We start from the raw sequence: 20122 nt of genomic DNA, 5'->3' as shown, positions 1-20122 counted from the left end.
CTTTGAAGAGTATACTCTGAATATGCAGACATTTAGGAAGCCTTAACTGATTTACTGGTTTTCTTTGTATGTATACACAGCAGTAGCATATAATGAAAATCTCAAGACGCTTTAAAAGGATATAAAATAAAAATTTTAAGGGATCAAAAGCATTGTGTCATAGTTCACTTGTCACATTTTCCCTCTTAGAACACAAATTATCAGTGGGGGTAATACTGCCCCCAAGGGGGTGAAAATTGGTTTGGGGGGAGGAGGTGACAAAAAAATCTTAGATATTTCAGTGGTTTGTGGCCCTCCAAAGATTAACCCTCCCTGGCAAAATCTTATTTATCAGCATTTAACTTCTCTAATTAAATTAAATTAAAATGGTCTCTTTAGGGGGGAGTAAGGGGGGGAAAGGTTGAAAAACACTTTCTTAAGGTTTATAAGACAGTGACGCATCTAATTTGAGTGGATGGCCTCATAGTGGTTGACAAAAGCAAGGCTCATACACTACTCAGTGTGCATTGGATTATGTCTGTGTCTCAGTTTCCCGACCTGTAAAATCAGGATGGTTTACATAATAGGGTGGCTGTGAAAGTAAATTAGATGATCTCCATATGAGTCCATATAAAGTATTAGCTGTTACTGTTATCATCATCATCACTCCCATTTTATAAAAGAGGAAAGAGAAGCTCAGAGAGGTCAGACCACTTGCTCCAGGGCACACAGCCTTGGAAGTGCCAAAAAGGAGCTCCAAGGCTGCTGGGTTGGCTTGGAGAGGACAGATTTCCACACCTGAATCTGTCCTGTCCCTCCCTGCGGAGTTCATTCTGTCGTGGACAGCCCCACAAGTAAGCTGGCGCCACTTGGTCGCCCCATTCACTGGTGCAGGGAAGCCCCTTCTTTCTTTTTCTTTTTTTAAAATTTGTATTGGGGTACAGTTGATTTACAATGTTATGTTACTTTCAGGAGTACAACAAAGTGAATCTGTTATATATATATTTACATCCACTCCTTTCTTGGCGATCTCATCAATTCCGGTTCGCAAAAGGTTGAGCCTATGGCTGGAGAATTGAGCAGTCATTTGCTGCCCCCTGCAGGTAGAATGGGAAAAGGCAGGCATCGTGCCCTCCTTTGTCAACCCCCTCTAGATTTGGGAGCGCTTGCTTCTCTCTTCTTCTCTCTCCTCCACCCCCATAATGCCCTCCAAAAAAGGTCCCTGGCACAATTTGGGCAACAGCAGTCCAAATTTAAATGCACAAATGCACATACTCTTGGACTCAGCAATTCCACTGCTACAGATTCAGGCCACTTGCAAAATTCAGATAAGATTTGTGGGCACCTAGATGGTCCTTGGTTGGGGAGGGCTTCACTCAGCCATAAGACATCCAGCTTTGAGGAAGGTGGGGTGGAAGTGTACCTGCTGTCTTGTAAAGAGCTTCAAGACATTTTGATAAGTGAAAAGCTGAAGGCAGAAATAAAAGAACATCGCAAAGATATATATATGTATATATATGTATGTATATATATATATATATATGTTGGTATATACACATTTTGTGCTGCAAAAAATCAAAATGAACTTGTTAATCGCTTTGGAAGGAGGTGGGAAGGGAAGCTTCTACTTTTTTGTTTTCCTTTTTCTTTCTTTCTTTTAACCTTTTTTTTACTGTGTGGTTTTCTTACATGGAACATGTGGATTTATACATATATCTTAATGTCAGCAAAAGATTATGGGAGATTTTGGGGTCCTTCCCTGTTTCTCTCAGTGTTAAAAATCCAATGATAAAATTTTTAACTCAGTACATGAAAGCAGTCACAGTATTCTGATGGGGCAAGGGTCAGTGACAAAGCAAGTATAGAATAAGATCCCATTTTTATTTTTTAAAATTATAAATAATAATAGACTGAAATAAAGAAATCAAAACACTAACATTTTTTTTTTCTGGACGGGAGTGATTTCTACTGTCTTCTTTGGGTTTCTCTGTATTTTTTTCTATTATGTATTCCACAATTAATGTTTGTATATCTTTTGTAATCTGAAAAAAATAGATACACAGCATTGTGAATGCATTTAATGTTGGTGAGTTGTACAATTTAAAGTGGTTACAATGGTAAGTTTTATGTTTTATGCTATTTACCTGGTTGGTTATTGCAAGGTTACTTTTCTTTAGGGGATGGTAGGAGTCTATCAGGCAGATGACCTAACTAGTGCTGACCAGGTAATTTCTGATTGACTAGTTGAGATTCCATTTCTGGAAAAGCCAAAACTGTAATTAAGTCTCAGTTTGGTGATGTGGTACTTAGTATAAGTGACTCCATTTGAGGTCTTTCCATTTATTGAATTGAGGCTTATTTACTACATAAAGTGAGTTTCCTCTATGTCACATGAAAAAATGAGAGGAGAGCCATGGGGCTGACAGCATTTTCATCCAGGGCAGAGGAAGATGATCCACAATGAAAAATATAATGTTTAAAAGAATGGAAGGAAACAAAGATAGAACTGTGTTTTTGTTATGACAATAGTTCTGCTTATTCAACAAACAAATTACTTGTGATATCAGGGAATTAAAAGCCCAACTCACTGGAGTCCCAAGTGTTATGACACTATTAGATCAGGTTTTTTGGTACACCTTCTGCAACTATTTTCTCTTATCAGAGCCTCAAAGCCAGAGTGGCTGAGAATCAACATTTTATTCTGAGGAAAACCAAATCTTGCTACAATTCTACCTCAAGAAGCAAAGGCATCTGGAGTGAGCCCAAGAGAAATGAGAAATATGTCCACACAAAGATATATACTATGTTCACAGAAGCTCTATTCATTATAGCCACAAACTGGAAACAACCCAGATATCTATCCACGGGTGAGTGGATAAGCAAGTTGAATACATTTATATATAATGTTGTTACCAAACCAAACTTGGGTCTGCTTGCTTCTGTGCAGTAAAGCCAATCTACTGACACTGGATTGTGGTGAAGGAAAGTGTAGCGTTTATCGCAGGGTGCCAAGCAAGGAGTCCAGGTGGCTAGTGCTTAAAAGGCCTGAACTCCCTGAAGACTTTCATGGAAAGATTTTTAATGACAGTGTGAGGAAGGGGGATTGTGGGGTATGTGATCAGCTCATGGGCTTTCTTCTGATTGTTTGGTCATGAGGCAATTGGGAGTCAACATCATCAATCTTCTGGTTCCAACAGGTCTGGGATCTATGTGCTTGTGGTCAGCATACAGTTAACTTCTTCTACCTGGTGGGGAAACTCTCAAAGGGTATGGCTCAGAATATTATCTGTAGCCCTTGAGGAGGAACTGAATGTCCTTGACTTTGTTTTTGTTTTTTAAGTATTTATTTATTTATTTGGCTACGCTGGGTCTTAGTAGCGGCATGTGGACTCTTAGTTGCGGCATGCATGCGGGATCTAGTTCCCCAACCAGGGATCGAATCCAGGCTCCCTGCATTGGGAGCACAGAGTCTTAGCCACTGGCCCACCAAGCAAGTCCCCTTGACTTTGTTTAATGGCTAAACTATTATTACTTTGTCTTCCTTTCTTTCTGCATTGTCTCACTCCTCAGATTAAATTTACACTTTGGAACTTGGGGACAGCCTAGGAGGCTAAAGCTCTTCTACAAACGAGAGGCAGGCAGAAGAGATGGTGGGTGAGTGGGTGGGGGAGAGTGTGTTCCAGGAAGGGTCCTACTCAGTTACAATGGAATAACACTTACCAATAAAAATGCAGTACTGTTATACCCAACAACAGGAAGAATCTCAAACACAGTATGCCCAGTGCAAGTACTCTAACTCAAGAGAACACGTTTTATGATTCCACCTATATGAAACTTAAAAAAAAAAAAAGACCATTATGACCTATAGTGAGAGAAAACAAATTTAGAGTTGCCTGGGGAAAGGGATGGGAGAATTAACAACTGTAAAGAGGAACAAAGGAATTTGGGGGTGAAGGAATGTTCTTTATCTTGATTCTGAAGGTGATTACATAGGTGTATAAATGTGACTACAATACACTCGTGGAAGGCTACAGTTTAAATGGGTGCATTTTACTGTTTATAAATTGTACCTCAATGAAATCGATTTTTATTTTAAATACCACGAACATATATTTCACATACTACCGTCATTTACCCAAAGCTGAAAAACTAAGGAGTACTTATTAGGCTTACAAAATTGGGTTATCTATTGAACCCTCAAAATATGGCAATAAAGGAGAACAGAACATTCAAATACGCGTAAAACACTCAATAAAACGTTGGGTTTTAGGAAACCGATGCTTTGTCAAAAAGGCTTCCAAGGTCTAGGTGCCCAAGGCGGGGGAAATTGGAAGTGGGCGCCAAAGCCGGAAGTGTGGCAGGAAACCGGATGCAGAAGCTGGGGACGCGCTTGACGCTCCAAGTCCGGCCCTGAACCCGGAAGTGTGGCCCACGTCCAGATGCAACTACGCATGCGCACAACCTAGATCGGCCAATCAAAACGAAGGAAGGCGGGCGTTCGGGTGAAAATCGGGAAGGGTGGCCTTTTTACGTTCCGGACGTCAGCCGAGCGCCATGGAGGCCTACGAGCAGGTCCAGAAGGCCCCCCTGAAGCTGAAAGGCGTGGCAGAGCTCGGAGTGACTAAGCGGTGAGTCCCGAGAGGCTGTCCCTTTGAGCCTCTTCCTGAGACCCCGGAGCGTTGCCCTCTGACCCGCCGTTACCCCGTCTCCCCTCCCAGGAAGAAGAAAAAGAAGGACAAAGACAAGGCGAAACTGCTGGAAGCGATGGGAACAAGCAAAAAGAACGAGGAGGAGAAGCGGCGCGGCCTGGACAAGCGGACACCGGCCCAGGCGGCCTTCGAGAAGATGCAGGAGAAGCGGGTAAGGCGGGTGGGAAGCCTAGGGATGCCCCGCATCGCTGGCCTGGGTCTCCTGGGGTGGATTCAGAGGCAGGACCCGGAGACCCGTAACCGGGGTCTACCCCAGAACGCTCCGGGGAGGGCAAGCGGTCAATGAGGACCTTAATTCCGGGGAGAAGATGCTGCGTGAGTGAGGGAGGAAGAGTCCACGGTGGGGGAGCTCCGAGGACAAGAAGGTCTTCTGGCCGGATTGGACCGTAGAGGGGAGAGCTAGAGACCCGGCTTTGGATTCCAGCGCTGTCGCTCGTTTGACCCGTAACACTGGTCGGTGACTCACCTCTTGATGCCTCAGTTTCCACATATGTAGGGGTCAGGATCATGCTTTCTCCTAAGAGGGATGGGAACTTTGGATGAGGTAACGCGGGCAAATGGCACCCAGTCTGGCATAAAGTCAGTGCTCAATGGATGTTAGCTGTTGACATTAAATGGGCATACTCACTGCTGTAGGTCACCACGAAGTGTTCCCATGACGACTTTGGCGGCTTCAGATACGTTGTATTTTCAGGCCCTGAAAAATGATTTCTCTTAATATTAAATACTTAATAAATTTGGGTGGCGAAGGGTAGGAGAGGTCAGCGTAGCATAGATACGTTCAGCCCATTATGTTTGGGGGGAATAATCAGTCTAGGTCAGTGGTTCTCAACTGGGGGCCATTTTGTCCCCCACCTCCACCCCCAAGAAGACATTTGGCAATGTTTAGAGACATTTTTGTTTGTTACAACTTGGGTGGGGCGGGGGTGGGCAGGGATGCTGCTCAACATCCTGAAGTGCTTGAGACAATGTCCCCCAGAGCAAAGATTGATCTGGCCCAAAATGTCAGTAGTGCCCAGGCTGAGAAACGCTAATGGTGGTCTTGGTGATTTGGTCCAGTAACATCAGGAAAAAGTTAACTCATTACTCCCAGGCCTAATTGAGTCATAGGAGAGAAAAAGGAGAGAGAGAGAGAGAGAGAGAGAGGCTCACTGGCTTTGACACGACAGACCTGCGTCCCATTCTGTCTCTACCACTGTTGGTGGTGTAACTCTGGACAAGTTGGCTCACCTCCCACACCTTAATTTCTTCATCTGTAAAGTGGGACTCAAGTTCCAATCTCATAGGTAGTGAGGATTTAACAAGTGAATGCACTTAAGCCCGTTCCTTAAGGTTATAGTCAGAGGCAGGGCTGGGATTTTACTGCTGGAGTTGGGGTGGAGAGGGGGAGAGGCTCATGCAACCATCAGAGTGACTAATAATGGCCCCTCAGAGTAGGGCAGCAATAGTGGAGGTGATGGAATGTATCGGGTTTGGGATAGGTTTTTTTTTTTTTTTTTTTTTTGCGGTATGCGGGCCTCTCACTGTTGTGGCCTGTCCCGTTGCGGAGCACAGCCTCCGGACGCGCAGGCTCAGCGGCCATGGCTCACAGGCCCAGCTGCTCCACGGCATGTGGGATCTTCCCGGACCGGGGCCCGAACCCGTGTCCCCTGCATCGGCAGGCGGGCTCTCAACCATTGCGCCACCAGGGAAGCCCTGGGATAGGTTTTGAAGGAAGAACAGCCAGATTAGCTGATGGGTTGGGTGTGGGCTGGGAAAGAAGAATCAAGGATGACCAAGATTTTTGGTGGGAGAAGCTGGGTGAATGAAGGTGCTGTTTTACTGAAACAGGAAGGACTGTAAGTAAAGCAGGTTTCTAAAGTGGGGGGATCAAGATCTTCGTTTTAGAGGTTAAATTTGAGGTGCCTGTTAGAAACCCAAGTGGAGAATTCTCATGGACAGTTCGATACCTGAATCTGCAGTTTAGAGGAAAGGTCTGGGCCCAGATAAACATTTGGGAAGTGCTCTGGGGACTGCATGAGATCCTTTGAGGAGGGATAGTGACAGAGGAGGTCTAGGATCTGACCCCTGGTGATCAGAGGGTGGCAGAAAAGAAATTGCAAAGGAGCACAGGACAGAGGGATACCAGGAGAGAGTGTGTCCTTAGGAGCCAAGTGGAGAAAGTGTTTCAAGAAGGAAGACATGGGCTTCCCTGGTGGCGCAGTGGTTGAGAGTCCGCCTGCCGATGCAGGGGACAGGGGTTCGTGCCCCGGTTCGGGAAGATCCCACATGCCGCGGAGCGGCTGGGCCTGTGAGCCATGGCCGCTGAGCCTGCGCGGCCGGAGCCTGTGCTCCGCAATGGGAGAGGCCACAACAGTGAGAGGCCCACATACCACAAAAAAAAAAAAAAAGGAAGACGTGATCAACTATGTCATATGCTGGCAGGAGGTCTAGGCGGGTGAGCACTCAGAGCCCTTAGTTGGCATTTGGTGTGAGAAGGAGGAAAGGCTGATTAGAGTGGATCCAAGTGGGGGCAGGGAAAGGCAGAGATGGAGACAAGGATTAGAAATAAGTCTTGGGAGATTTGCTGTCAAAGGGAATGGAGAAATGGGCCTCTAGCTGGAGGGTAGAAGGTCAAGGTGAAGTTTTTGTTGTTGGCAATGAATACCAGAAATACTCCTGAGGGTTTTGTTTGACCCAGCGGAAGGAAAGAGGGGGGTAGGAAGAGAGAGAGAAAGAGGGGAAGAGAGGGAGGTACATGAGATGGATGAGAGAGAAGGGAGCAGGTGTGGACAAAGCGAAGTACAGTTGGGAAATGCAGATTCCCTTGTGGAAGAGTGTTGGATTGAGCACAGTGGGCTTTATAGGCTGGACAGCTCCTGGAAGGAAGGCTCCAGCCTGGTGGAAAGGATCAGAGCTTGGCATTTCCAGCCCCATCACCCACTGTGCACTCTGGTCCTCATTTTCTCTTGTCTGTGAAGTGGGGTTTGCAACAGCACCCGTGACACCCTCTGAACTTGGTGCGTGGAGTGAGAAGAGGGAGGGCAGAGCCCCCCAAAGTGCCTGGCATTGGTGACAGCTGGTCAAGTCAGTGTGGCCTCTTGTGAGGAGACACGGCCGTCACGTGGGCTCACAGCAGCAGGAAGGGGCAGGGATGGACAAGGCAGGTACTTCAGAGGGAGAGGGAGTGTCAGCCAGGTGGGAGCTGACTGGACATAGAGGGAGATGAAGAGGCAGCAAAGGAGAAGAGGAGGGAAAGGGAGGGGCAGCCAGCGGGCAGTCTACAGTATATCTCATGCTTTTGTGGGTTGCCTGGGCTTAGCTGGGTGGTTCTGCTGGCCTCCCTTGGAACCTGGTGCAGTCAGATGGCAGCTGGGGCTGGAGGCCCATCTGGGCTGGAAATCCAAGATGGCTTCACCATCACATGTCTGGTGCCTCATTGCTCCTCCATGGCCTCCCTTCCCACATGTCATCTCATTCTCCAGGTCCTTTCTTTGCAGCAAGGTCATCAGACTTCCCAAAGGGTGGCTAGCTTCCAAGAACACAAGGCAAAACCTGCTAGGTCTCCTTATAGCTTCAGCCCAGCACTGGCACTGCATTCTGTTAAGTAAACCGTGCCACAGGACCAACCCAGGGTCAGTGCGACAGAGGACTGCACCAGGGCCCCAGTACCAGGCAGCTCGGTTCATGGTGGGGGCGGCCACCAAAGTGAGTCGTCCACAGTCACCCAGCTGGTAAGTGTAGAGCCCGGTGTGGCCCCAGGTCTGCGTGGCTCTGCATCCCATGCTCTCACCTCATACCAGGTATAATTGGTGTTAAGCATGAGGGTAGGTCGTGGTGGTACAGGGTGCGTGTTCCAGCATCATACTTGTCCAGGCGATCTGGATCTTGTAACCCTCTTGGCGCTGTGTACTGTCACTCAAGCACCTTCTCTGTCAGGCTCTTTACCTTCCTCATTTATCATCCTTCCTCAGACCCCTTCTGAGGCTTTCTTTTTCTGCAAACTGGGAATGCAGTCAGTTGCCCAAGGATGCAGGAAGCACATGTACAGCTCCCAGCAGAGTGTCTCTCCTTAAGTCAGTGCTAGGACATTTCCCACCACTCAGACCAAAGGGCAGCTGATGTGAGTTCCCACTGGGGTGTGTTATGGTCAGGCATCCCTGCTGGACCCACCTGAGTGGAGTTGAGGGAGGGGCGAGGTGTTCACCCTGAGACCTCCAGCCATTCTAAGTGTGAGAGCCAGGCTGGCTGGGGGCTCTCATCTTCCATCGTGTGCTGGCCTGGGCTGCATCAGGCATGTGACTCACCTCCATTTCTCTCCTCTCTTCAGCAAATGGAAAGGATCCTGAAGAAAGCATCCAAAACCCACAAGCAGAGAGTAGAGGTAAGTCACGTGCTGGTGGGGGGGGCTGAGCCATGTAGGGACCAGGCTGGGCCCAGAGGCTAGGAGCCTGGTAGAGGAGCCATTGGAGTGTTGGCGGGGAGGGGCTTTACCCAGCCTCCCCAGGGTCATATAAGGGCAAGGCCAGGGTTCAGGCATCTATAATGCCTGGCAGAGTGGCTTTGAGAGGAAGGGGCTCACTGAGGAGAGACAGGATGTGGAGAAGTGGGAGTGGGCAGTGCTGCATATCCCTAGTGCCCTGCTTGGGTCTGTGTTGACATGGGCTTTCTCCTCGGCTTCCCCAGGACTTCAACAGACACCTGGACACACTCACGGAGCACTATGACATTCCCAAAGTCAGCTGGACAAAGTAGCCTCCCCTCCTGGGGTATGGAGTGGCATCAAGAAGAAGCAGAAGGCAAAGTTGGGGTTATATTTGGTGCCTTTGGTATTTTCTAGAAACATTCTTTTACACACATCCTTGCATCATCTGCTGAGACAGTGCTTTTCAAAGTTGTATGTCCTCATTCTGGAACTTGATTAAAATAAGACCGTCCTTTTACTCTATTTTGATTTCTCAGTAGCACATAGAAGAGAAACATTTTTAGTTTGGAAAGTGTATCCAGAGATTAAGGTTATTTCTGTGTAAGTGCCATGGAAAAGTGGTTTTACCCCCGAGTTGTATCTGACTCTTTGACAGCCAGCCAGCTGGCTTTGCCTGGATGAAACTGACTCCAGAGGACAAGGAGCTAATGCCAGCGTGGCTTGCAGCATGTACACCCCTGTAGGGCCCTGCACAGGCTGCCCTTCCAAGCTCCCTCTAGGTTGGGGCTTATGCTCTCCCATCCAGGGGTTGGGGAAGCCACTTGCAGCTATGGTCTTCAGTCTGCCCCCTCAGCCTCCTGGCCAGTGAGACAACACAGCCTGGGAAACAGAACAACCACCTAAGGCAAGGATGGAACGTACACCTTGTCCCTTTCTAAACCTGTGGCCAGCATGTATCCTCTTCTCCCAATATCCCCATTCCAGACATGTCTAGTGGGTGTTGCCATGACAGGCATTGCCAGTCAAGCACAGCATTCTTTGTAATGGAACCCAGACACAGCCTGCCATCTTACCTTCAACCCTGGGCTCCAAGCAGCCCCCCGTATTTATTCAGAGTTGGCACATAACATGTTTGGCGTTACTGGCCTAAGGACGCCTCGAGGGTGATGGGACTGAGGCAGACCCCTAGCACAGACAGACGTGAGTGTAGTCGAAAGGAAGGACTCAGGTTCCCGTGCTGGAGAGCCAGGATCTTTGAGGGCCTCTGTATACCCACCGGATAAGGATCAGATTGCATATGCTGTTGGGAAAAAATGTGTTGACATAGACGCTGAGAGAATAAGAAAGGCAGAAAACAAAACCATGTGTTGGGTTTGGGACTGTCATATGTGAAATGCAGAATAAAACAAAAAAAAGTTATTAACTATGAGTCTGAGTATCATAATTACAGGCTGTTTGACTACCACTAGAAACACTGCCTTTAGGATTATCACACACAAAGAATGTGTGCACCACAAAACAACTATTCTCCCTCAATTTGGAGAAAACTAGATGACATGTGTTTCCACCTGGGGTTTGCAACCTACCTAAAGGAGGTGACATACTCTCTCGTTAGCATGGCTTCTTGCGGTGGATTCCCCCACTGACTGGTAGAAAGCACTTTCAGGCCTTTGCCATCCATGAGTCAGCAGTTGGGGTCTGTGAGCATGATGCGGTGGCGCTGTGAAAAACCTCCTTCAGTAGTGGGGAAGACAGCTATTCCAATTCTCCCTGCCCATCAGATCACTCCAAAACTGAGTGAAAACAGTGGAATTTCTCACAATTCTGTGTATTGACCATGCTCAGCTGGATGGTTCTGCTCCATGAGGTGTAGTTTAGTTCACGTGTAAGTTACATTGACTTGCCTGGGGCCAGAACGTCCTCCAGAATCTCCCTTTACATACCTGTTCCATCGCCAACACAAGTCATTGCCAAACCCACTCTGGGAGGGAATTACACAGGGCACGGACACCAGAAGATGTGGTTTATTGAGGGCCATCACTTACAGTCTACCACAGTGGCTCTCAAAATCTGTATGTTAGGCTCTCCTGGGGAGCATTAAGAACCACTGATGCTGCCTGGGGTGGGGTTCTGTCATGAGGTTTTTCAGAGCTCCCCAGGTGACCCCAGGATGCAGCAAAGTTTGAAAAACTCTGGTCTAGCACAATCAGTATGGTCTTTTCTGAGATGTCACAGAGGTCAAATCTGACTTATACATTAACTGCCAAGAATGAAATTCAGATATGATTCAAATTCCTTCCTCCACATATGGAGAAAAGGAGGTTAGAAGTAATTCATGTGTAAACAGTGTTTACTGTGACGGTACTCTTGGCACTTGGAAGTCTTTGTTTCCTCAAAAGACTTTTGTCCTCCTAGCCCCCCGATACTGTATTAAACATCTAAAATGCCCACAGCAAGCCTGAAAAGAAATCCTCCATAATGGAGAGTTGCCTCTCCTGGGTGGCTTTTCTTTTTGCCTTACTCTTTTTGGCATTTCCTCAGTTTTTCTTCAGTGAGATGTACAGTTTTGTAGTTAGAAAAAAGACATGTTTTTCTAAAACACTGCAATAAATGGGGCAAGGTATGAGGCTAGGCATGGTAGGATTTCTTAAGAGAGAGTTGGTGTCAAAAAGCCTCAGTTGGCTGCTTTGTGGAAGAATTCTTCCAGCCCAGGATTCACTTGATAACCTTTAAAGATTCCAGTTTTCTTCTCTGGATTTTCTTGCACTTACATCTCTACCCCAAGTAGAGGATATATAACCACAGAGTTGCAAAAACTATCTTTGAAAACCCCAAGTGGAGGTAGTAGAGAAGATAAAATATAAGAGAGAGGCAGGGCTTCCTTGGTGGCGCAGTGGTTGAGAGTCCGCCTGCCGATGCAGGGGACGCGGGTTCGTGCGCCGGTCCAGGAGGATCCCACATGCCGCAGAGCGGCTGGGCCCGTGAGCCATGGCCGTTGGGCCTGCGCGTCCGGAGCCTGTGCTCCTCAACGGGAGAGGCCACGGCAGTGAGAGGCCCGCGTACCGCAAAAAACAAAAACAAAAACAAAAAAACAAAAAAAAAGAGGCAAGCAGCCTGGGTAAATGGTTCTGATACTGCAGGACTGGGCCCGGGGCACTGTGATGGTTCATTGGGACAGAATACAGACATTTCTCCAAAGGCCGAGTATTCATAAAAGCAAATGAGATATAATTCAATTAGATTAATTGGGGTCACAGTTTGCATTACCCACAGTGACCACTAACTACAGAAATAAATCACCTGCTTTTTGCCTAGGTTCAGTGGGGTGTGGCTTTCAGGAGATCATTTCAGGCAATAAACTGGCACTCTTGTCCACTGACAAACGTTGACACTGACAGGTGACAGGAACTGACTGTTGATACGGCTCAATTGCCAGAGAGTTTAACTTCTTTCCAAGTAACCACCACCTTACCCCTCCCTATAAAGGGTATCACAATTGGTGACTGTATATTTGTTTTCGACTTCCCCACCAGGCTATGAGGTCCATACGGCTGGGCCCCAGGTGGGTTCAACCACCAGGATCTCTTACCTAACTTGGCCCACAAAGTTGGGTTTTCAACTGCAGGGGCTTCGCGCAGTCAGGCAGCTAGAGTGCCCTGCCTCAATCGGCCCGGCCCCGCCCCGCCCCGCCCCTCTCGGCTTACTTCCGGGATGCTTGAGGGAGGAGCGGGAAATTAGGGCGCATTGGACATACTGCGCCTGCGTACCCTGCGCCCTGCGCCGGCGCATTCTTGGCATCTCGTCCCTGGCCGGACATAACGGTCCGCGCGCGGCTCCCCGGACCGGAAGTGGAAACGAACTGTCGCGGGGCGCACCCGGCCTGGCTCACCGCCTGGCAGTCCCTGCTGTCGCCGCCGCCCTCGGCCAGTGCCGAGGCTTTCCGCAGCCGCCATGTCCGCCAGTGCCGTCTACGTGCTGGACCTGAAGGGCAAGGTACCGAGGGCGCCCCACCTTCCGCGTTGCCAGGCAACTGGCGGGGGCCTCGCCCCATGGGGACCCACCCTGTTGCTAGTTAACCGGCCAATGGGAGCCATCCTGGTCTTAGGCAAGGAAGCCGTTTAGCCGCACCTGAGGCCTCAACGCTGTTGCTAAGTATTCAGGAAGGGGTCTTAGATCCGCCTTAGCCCTGCCTCGTCGCTAGGTAACGCAGTGGGCTGCCGCCGTTGCCAGGTAGCCGGCTGCAAGACCCTCATCCCCTACCCCTGTGGGCTGGCGGCCCAGGCCTCCGTGGGGGCCGCGGGGAACCCGAGGCCACGGGGAGCGCGGGCCGCAGCCCGCTTGGAAGCCAGGCCTGGCGCTGAGGGGCTGCACGACCCTTGACCAGAGGTGGTGAGGCGTTGCGGGGACAGTGTGCCCTCGGGCCAGTCCCGCCCTCTGGGAGCGCAGCAGCTTATGTTTATTCAGCGATTTTTCTGTGCCAGTCCCTGTAGGGATTTATTAACGTTCACTGTGACATTGAGTTACAAGGGTCAGGTGAAGTGGGTGGTGGGAGTGCCATTTAACAGAGGGAGAAACTGAGGCACAGAGAGGCGATGCAACCTGCCCAAGGTCACACCGGTCACAGAGAAGTGGCAGGTCTAGGAGTTGAACCCAGAAACATTTGTTCATTCAGCTGATATTTGAGGAGCACCTACTAAGTGCCAGGCAGGGTGCTAAGCCTTGGGCTGCCTTTGGGGAGCAAAACCAGAATCAGTCCCTGTCCTTCTGGAGCTCACAATCTGGTGAGCAAGAGGGACACTGATCTCAAAAAGCACAAATAAATATAAATTGCAGTGGTGGAGCAGTGATGATATAATAGGGAGAGTCAGCCTCTGCTGGGGGTCAGGAAGGGCTGCCCAGGGGGAGTGACAAACCCGGCTGAGACATGAAGGGGGAATTGGACATAACTAGGACTTGGGTGCCTTTCCCAGGGGTTTTTGGGAAAGCTTCATAAAGGAGGGATCTCAAAACTTTTCAGAAGTGACCTGCTGCCTTCCCCCAAATCCATCCCGGCTAGAAGCCAAGCGAGTATCTGGCCTCTTGCATTGGGGAGTAACAAGAATAGGACAGGACCAACAATATTAAACAAGCCCCACATCAGTGAGTGAGAGAAACACGGGTGTCGGGCCTAGGTGAAGTGGGCAGGAGTTAGCTCAGAAGCAGTAGGGAGTGAAGGGTGAAGTGACTGTCCCTTGCTCCTCCACTCCCCACCCCCAGCACTTTCCCAGAGTCCCTTAAGTGGGTTGCCTGCCTTGGATGCCACCCAAAGTCAACAGCTAGTGAGATCCAGTACTAGGCTCCCTTCTTCAACCTTCTTGGAGGCAAAGAAAGACACAGGGCACACCAGGGGCTGGGAGGGTGCAATGTTCCCCAAGTCTTTGTAGCACGTGTTCTTGTTTCCTCCCTGGCCACTGTGTCACCAGAGGTCCTACAGGCTGCCTACTCAGATCACTCATTTCTTCAGCAAACATTTCATGAGCACCTAGTAGGCACCAATTCCAGTGCGGACCATTGCTCTGTGACTGAGGAGTTAGGGCTGAGCTCAAAACCTGTCTCTGCTGCTCAGCTGCATGACCTAGGGCAAGTGTGTGAACTCGCTGAGCAGATGCACCAGACAGGCTCAGCACCACCCATGGTCCACAGGCCATATTAGTCCCCACGGACCTTGAGCTCTGGTAGGGGAGGTGCATGGAAGCTGACAGATCCAAGCAGACACATGGATCCAAATGGTCAGATCCTATTAGCCACAAGGACAAGGCCCCAGGTAATGCAGTTACCCAACCTCCGTTTGGGCTGGCGGGAGGAGAAGTGTTTACAAACGGCTTCCTGGAGGAGGGAGATGCCAGAGCTGGGAAGGTGACCAGGTGGCAGTCAGGTGAATGAGGAGGTGTCACAGTGGGCTGGCTGGCGCTGGCAAGCCAAAAGTCCTGGGTAATGCTGGAGCCTGGAGGATGGCACCAAGAGGGCCGTGGGTGTTGAGGATGTCCAGACGGGAGAGCAGGACAGAGGGAACCACTTTGATCCCAAGAAGGAACAGCCACCATAAGGAGACAATAGCCTGGAAGAAGCATGATTATACGTGCCTTTCAGGAAGCTCCTGAGGCAGCTGTGGGTTTGCCTCCCATCCTCAGTGACCATCACACCATTTATTATTCCACTCCCCATGGACCTCATGTTTTGAAAGTTTGCCTTCTGCGCAGACTTCATTTAATAAAAAATAAGGTCAGGAAATTCACAACCACACATCTACCTGCCAGCCAGAGCCTCTGATCACTGAGGAAACCAGCGGGGCCACATTCAGCTGATAGAAAGCCCTCCATGGATTTCTCTGCCCTTATCTTTCTCGCTTCTTTGCAGCTTCTGACACCACTACTACGCTCCTCCTCAGCAGGCTTCTGTTGGCCTCGAGGTTGCTGTGCTCTCTATTTTCCCCGTTTCTCTCACTGACTGCTGCCCCTCATCTTCTGCCCTCCCCTTGGACGTCGGCTCCTCATGCTTGGGCCTGGCGTGCCTCCTGTACTGTTGCTCTCCTTGCGGCAGGCTTTGATTTATGTCACTGTGCCAATGACTCTGAAATTTGTTCCAAAGTCCAGAGCACTTATCTGGAGATCCACGGGCCTCCAGGACACCTTGGAGGTCTCACGGCCACCGCAAACTTGGCATTTCCCCAGATGAGCTCCCCGCCACCTGCCAGCCCTGCTCTCTCTCCCCATCTCAGTGACTGACACCACCATCCATGCAGCTGCCCACATTGGAGACATGGGCATTATCCTAGTTTCCTTTTCCTCACTGCGTGTTCACTGCACAGACTTTACTGAGCAGCTACTATGGGCCAGGGTCTGTTGTGGGTGCTGGGACACAGCCGTAAACGAGACGAAAGTGGTCACTGTTCTCAGGGAGTGTTAGGCTCTGGTAGAAGCGACAGATGATAAATGAGGATATGAATATATAATGCAGTGGTGATGTGGACAGTGAAGGTAAAGTGGGCTTGGGAGTGGAAAGGGGCAGGATATGATCTTAGCCAGGGTGAGCAGGGAAGACTTCTTGGAGGAGGTGACATCTGAGCTCAGGTCTGAGAACCGAGAAGATCTAGGCCAGGGCATTCTGGGCAGAGGGAACTGCAAGTGCGAAGTCCCTGAGGCAGGAGCAAATGTAGATTGCTTAGAGAGAGCTAGAGTGCTGACCAGGATGGCTGGAATGGGGTGAGCCCAGGGAGCATGGATGGAGAGGCATTGGAGGGGCTGCGAAGACATGCCATGCAGATGGACTTGGAGTTCGTTCTGTATGAGGGGAGGCTGGGGTAGCAGCAGTTTAAACAAGAAGCAATCTGATCTGATTCTGTTTAAGAAGGCCTGTCTCGGGCCTCCCTGGTGGCGCAGTGGTTGAGAGTCCGCCTGCCGATGCAGGGGATACGGGTTCGTGCCCCGGTCTGGGAGGATCCCATATGCCGCGGAGCGGCTGGGCCCGTGAGCCATGGCTGCTGAGCCTGCGCATCCGGAGCCTGTGCTCCGCAACGGGAGAGGCCACAACAGTGAGAGGCCCGCATACCAAAAAAAAAAAAAAAAAAAAAAAAAAAAAAAAAAAAAAAAAAAAAAGAAGGCCTGTCTCACTCTCTGCGAGGAAGGAATTGTGGGGTCAAGATCAGCAACAGGGGTTGAGGATTGTCCCCTCATTGTTGCCTGCCTCCCTCCAGTCTGTCCTGTCTCCTGCCTTTGTCCTGACCTGCAGCCTGAGCTCCAAGGCTGCCCCTACTCTACCTAATCAGTGCTCCTAGGTATGCCCACATGGGCTGTACCCCAACCCCATGGCTTTAGCCACACTGGTCCCTCTGCTTCTATCCTGCCTGTCCCCTCAGGCCTCAGTTTGAAGGTCATACCCTTGCAGAGTCTCTCATTTCCCCCTGACCAGCTGTCTCAGTGCAGGGACCCTGTTTGTCTTGGTCACCCCTGTGTCTCCAGGCCCAGCATGATGTATGGTAGACGGTATGAATGAGTGGACCTCTCTGCAGCCTTGGTGATGAAGGTGAGCAAAATAAATTGCTCCCTGCTCTTTCCTTTGAACACACTGGGGGCCTGGGGACTCCATGCCCGTGGCATCCCCCAAAATTGGATACATGGGGTAGAAGGTGGGCTTGGGAAGCCCAGGAAAGCAATATTTATCAAGCAGAAGTGGCCCTGAAGGGAGTGAGAAGCGGGGTTAGAATCCTGGCTCACCTTTGTTCGCTGTGTGACCTCAGGCATGTGGTGCCACCTCTCTGGACATCACTGTCCATCTCTTTAAAAATATCAGTCCTGCTTCATGGTGGGGGGAGTATATGAGGCAATATATACTCCTGGCAAAGAATATATGAGAGGGTATGTGGGAATCCCTGTGCCAGGGCCTGGTCCAGGCACCCACAAGCTCACCCACTGGGTGATGAGTCTATAAGAGGCCTTCTGAACAGCAGTGAGGGCACAGGGTCCCTTGCCCATAGGCCACAAAGGAGAAACTAGAAAATGAAGGTTCTCTCTCGCCCGCTCACTCGCCTGCTCTCTCTCTCTCTGTCTCTCTCTGTCTCTCTCTGTCTCTCTCTCTGGCTTGTAACAGTAAGACAATGTATCTTATGAAACTGCAGGTTCTGAGGCAGGCGGCTCCCAGGCTGGTCAGCTCTGTGGTGTCATTCTCAGCATATTACTGAGTTATGCCGCCAGCTGTCCTCATGGACACACAAGAGTGGCAGCAGCTCTAGGCGGCATCTCCAAATGGGGCCTTGCTCAGAATGGCATAGCTTCACACCTCCTTTTTCATTCCTTCAGGGAGGTGTAACTTCCATGTAACAGATTTTGTTTATTTAAAACACATAGTTTGATGAGTTCAGTCATTGTGTATACCCAGGAAACCATAAGCACACATTCTATCACCCCCTAAAGCTTCCTCACACCCGTCTGTATCCAGCCTGTCCCCAGGCAGCCACTGATATGTTTTCGGTTACCATTTCCCAGGATTTATTTATTTAAGTGGAATCACGTAGATATGTTCTCCATTGTCTGGTTTCTTTCACTCGGCTCAGTGATCCTGAGATTCTCTCATGCTGCCGCCAGTGTCAGTAGTCGTTCCTTTTCATAGCTGAGGAGTGTTCCATGGTGTGGCTGGACACGGTTTATGTCTGCATTCACCTGTTGAAGGACGTTGGCATTCTCGCCAGCCTGAGTCTATTTAAAATAAGCTGCTGTGAGCATCCATGCATGCATCTTCATGTGGACGTATGGTTCCTTTCTCTTGGGTGAATACCTAAGAGAGTAATGGCTGGGTTATAAGCTGGATTATAACTTTCTGAGAACCTGTCAAACTTTACCAAAGTGGTTGTCCCATTTTCCTTTCCTATCGGCAGTGATGCTTCACATCCAAACCCACAGGCCATGAGAGAGAGATGAGGAGAAGAACTTCTCTTCAGGCCACAGGCAGGTTCTAGTAGATGTGAACACTTAGCAGTGTCCCTCTCCTGACACAGACAGAAGAGCAGGGCTCATTAGCACAGAAAGGCTCTGAGAAGATCTGCAATGAGAGCCTATGGGACATTGTTTAACCTGGCATCTCCCGAGTGATGCGGTCCTGGACTCTTGCCCCATAGCCCCCCTCCACGCTCCCTCTGGGAAGATTCCCACTGGCCCCTGTGGAAGTTCACTTGGCGAAATGCTTTCCTTGAGGAATCCCCTGGGGGATGGAGATCGGATGGCCCTTTGATGGACAGGTGTGTTTGGGGTCCCTGGAGGGAAGGAAGCTGGTGCATCTCACCCCAGCCATCCAGCTGGTGGAACTCAAGATGAAAGTGTCTCCCCTGTCTTCCACCTCCACCCAGGTGCTCATCTGCCGGAACTACCGCGGCGACGTGGACATGTCGGAGGTGGAGCACTTCATGCCCATCCTGATGGAGAAAGAGGAGGAGGGGATGCTGTCACCTATCCTGGCCCATGGGGGAGTCCGCTTCATGTGGATCAAGCACAACAACCTGTATCGTATCCCTTGGCTAGGGTGCTCCCAGGGGGCTCCTGTGTGGACATGTGTGTGCATACACACACACGTGCAACTGAGGGCTGCCGGCCCCTGCCCCCGGCTGACCCAGGGCTGGCTCAGGCCAGTGGGGGCCATAAGGCACAGCCCTGTCTTTCTGGAGCTCCCTGCTGCCCAAGGATGACCAGTGTGACAGAGGTCCAAGGAGCCAGGAAGGGTTCCCTGAGGAGGTGACATTCTGGAGGAGACCTGCAGGAAGGCCAGGTGTCTGCCAGCCACAGGAGTTGGCCGGCATGAGGAGCACTAGCCCAGGCGAAGTCTCATTCCGAAGCTGTAGTGGGGGTGACTGGAGCACTGGAGGGGGTTGCATGGTAGGAGCAGGGCCCAAGTGGTCAGCAGGGTGGGCACTGCAAGGCCTCATAGGAATTCACCTTAAGTGTGTTGGGAAGTCTTTGGAAGGTTTCAGGCAGAGAGGTGACATGGGCATGTTTGCATTTTCTGAAAGTCTCTGGCTGCTGAGTGGACGCCAGACTTCAGGGATCAGAAGTGGACATAGGGAGGGGTGGGGAGGCAGAGGTTGGCATCCAGGTGGGCAGGGTGGTGGCCTGGATCATGAAGGGTGGTGGGTTACAGAGGAGGGGAGGGATTCCTCTCAACCCTGCCCAGATCTCAGAGCCCCCCGTGCTCAGGCTCATGTGGAGACCTGGCTGAGCCAGTTTCCATCCGTGAGGTCTGACTGGCCCCCCCATGGCTTTGGTCAGGCACATTCTGGTATCCGTACTGCTGCAAGAAGGGCATGGCTTTGCAGCACACAGCCCTGTTCAGACCCAAGCTCCAGTAGCTATGTGACTGGAGGCAAGTCCTCACCTTCCCACAGTCCAGTGAGAGCAGGACTGAGCTGGTGCGTATGCATCACACCCAGCAGACGTGGGTTCTGTCCCCTTTCCCATGTTCGTGGAGACACACAGGACCTCGCTAGTGCAGGTGTGGTCCACGGGCC

General features: G+C 50.3%; 2 protein-coding genes across 3 annotated transcripts in view; both read left to right on the top strand.

Moving 5' to 3' along the window:
* Positions 1 to 4489: 4489 nt before the first annotated feature.
* On the top strand, positions 4490 to 10516 carry FAM32A (family with sequence similarity 32 member A). Its single transcript, XM_079701960.1, has 4 exons — positions 4490 to 4607; positions 4698 to 4839; positions 8998 to 9051; positions 9354 to 10516. The coding sequence occupies exons 1-4, from the start codon at positions 4534 to 4536 to the stop codon at positions 9420 to 9422; spliced, it is 339 nt and encodes a 112-aa protein (XP_079558086.1). The 5' UTR covers positions 4490 to 4533; the 3' UTR covers positions 9423 to 10516.
* Positions 10517 to 13044: 2528 nt separating this feature from the next.
* Positions 13045 to 20122, top strand: part of AP1M1 (adaptor related protein complex 1 subunit mu 1) — a gene marked incomplete at its 5' end in the record, with an annotated part of 30120 nt that continues 23042 nt past the window's right edge. For both annotated transcript variants that reach the window (XM_079703703.1, XM_079703702.1), the window contains 2 exons: positions 13045 to 13086; positions 18971 to 19127. In XM_079703703.1, the coding sequence (XP_079559829.1) occupies positions 13045 to 13086; positions 18971 to 19127 (199 nt within the window). The remainder of the gene's footprint in view (positions 13087 to 18970; positions 19128 to 20122) is intronic.

This window comes from Hyperoodon ampullatus (assembly GCF_949752795.1).
Source record: "Hyperoodon ampullatus genome assembly, chromosome: 4".
Taxonomy (NCBI): domain Eukaryota; kingdom Metazoa; phylum Chordata; class Mammalia; order Artiodactyla; family Ziphiidae; genus Hyperoodon; species Hyperoodon ampullatus.
The sequence above is the reverse complement of the archived record's forward strand: the minus strand, read 5'-3'. Positions and strand labels throughout refer to the sequence as shown.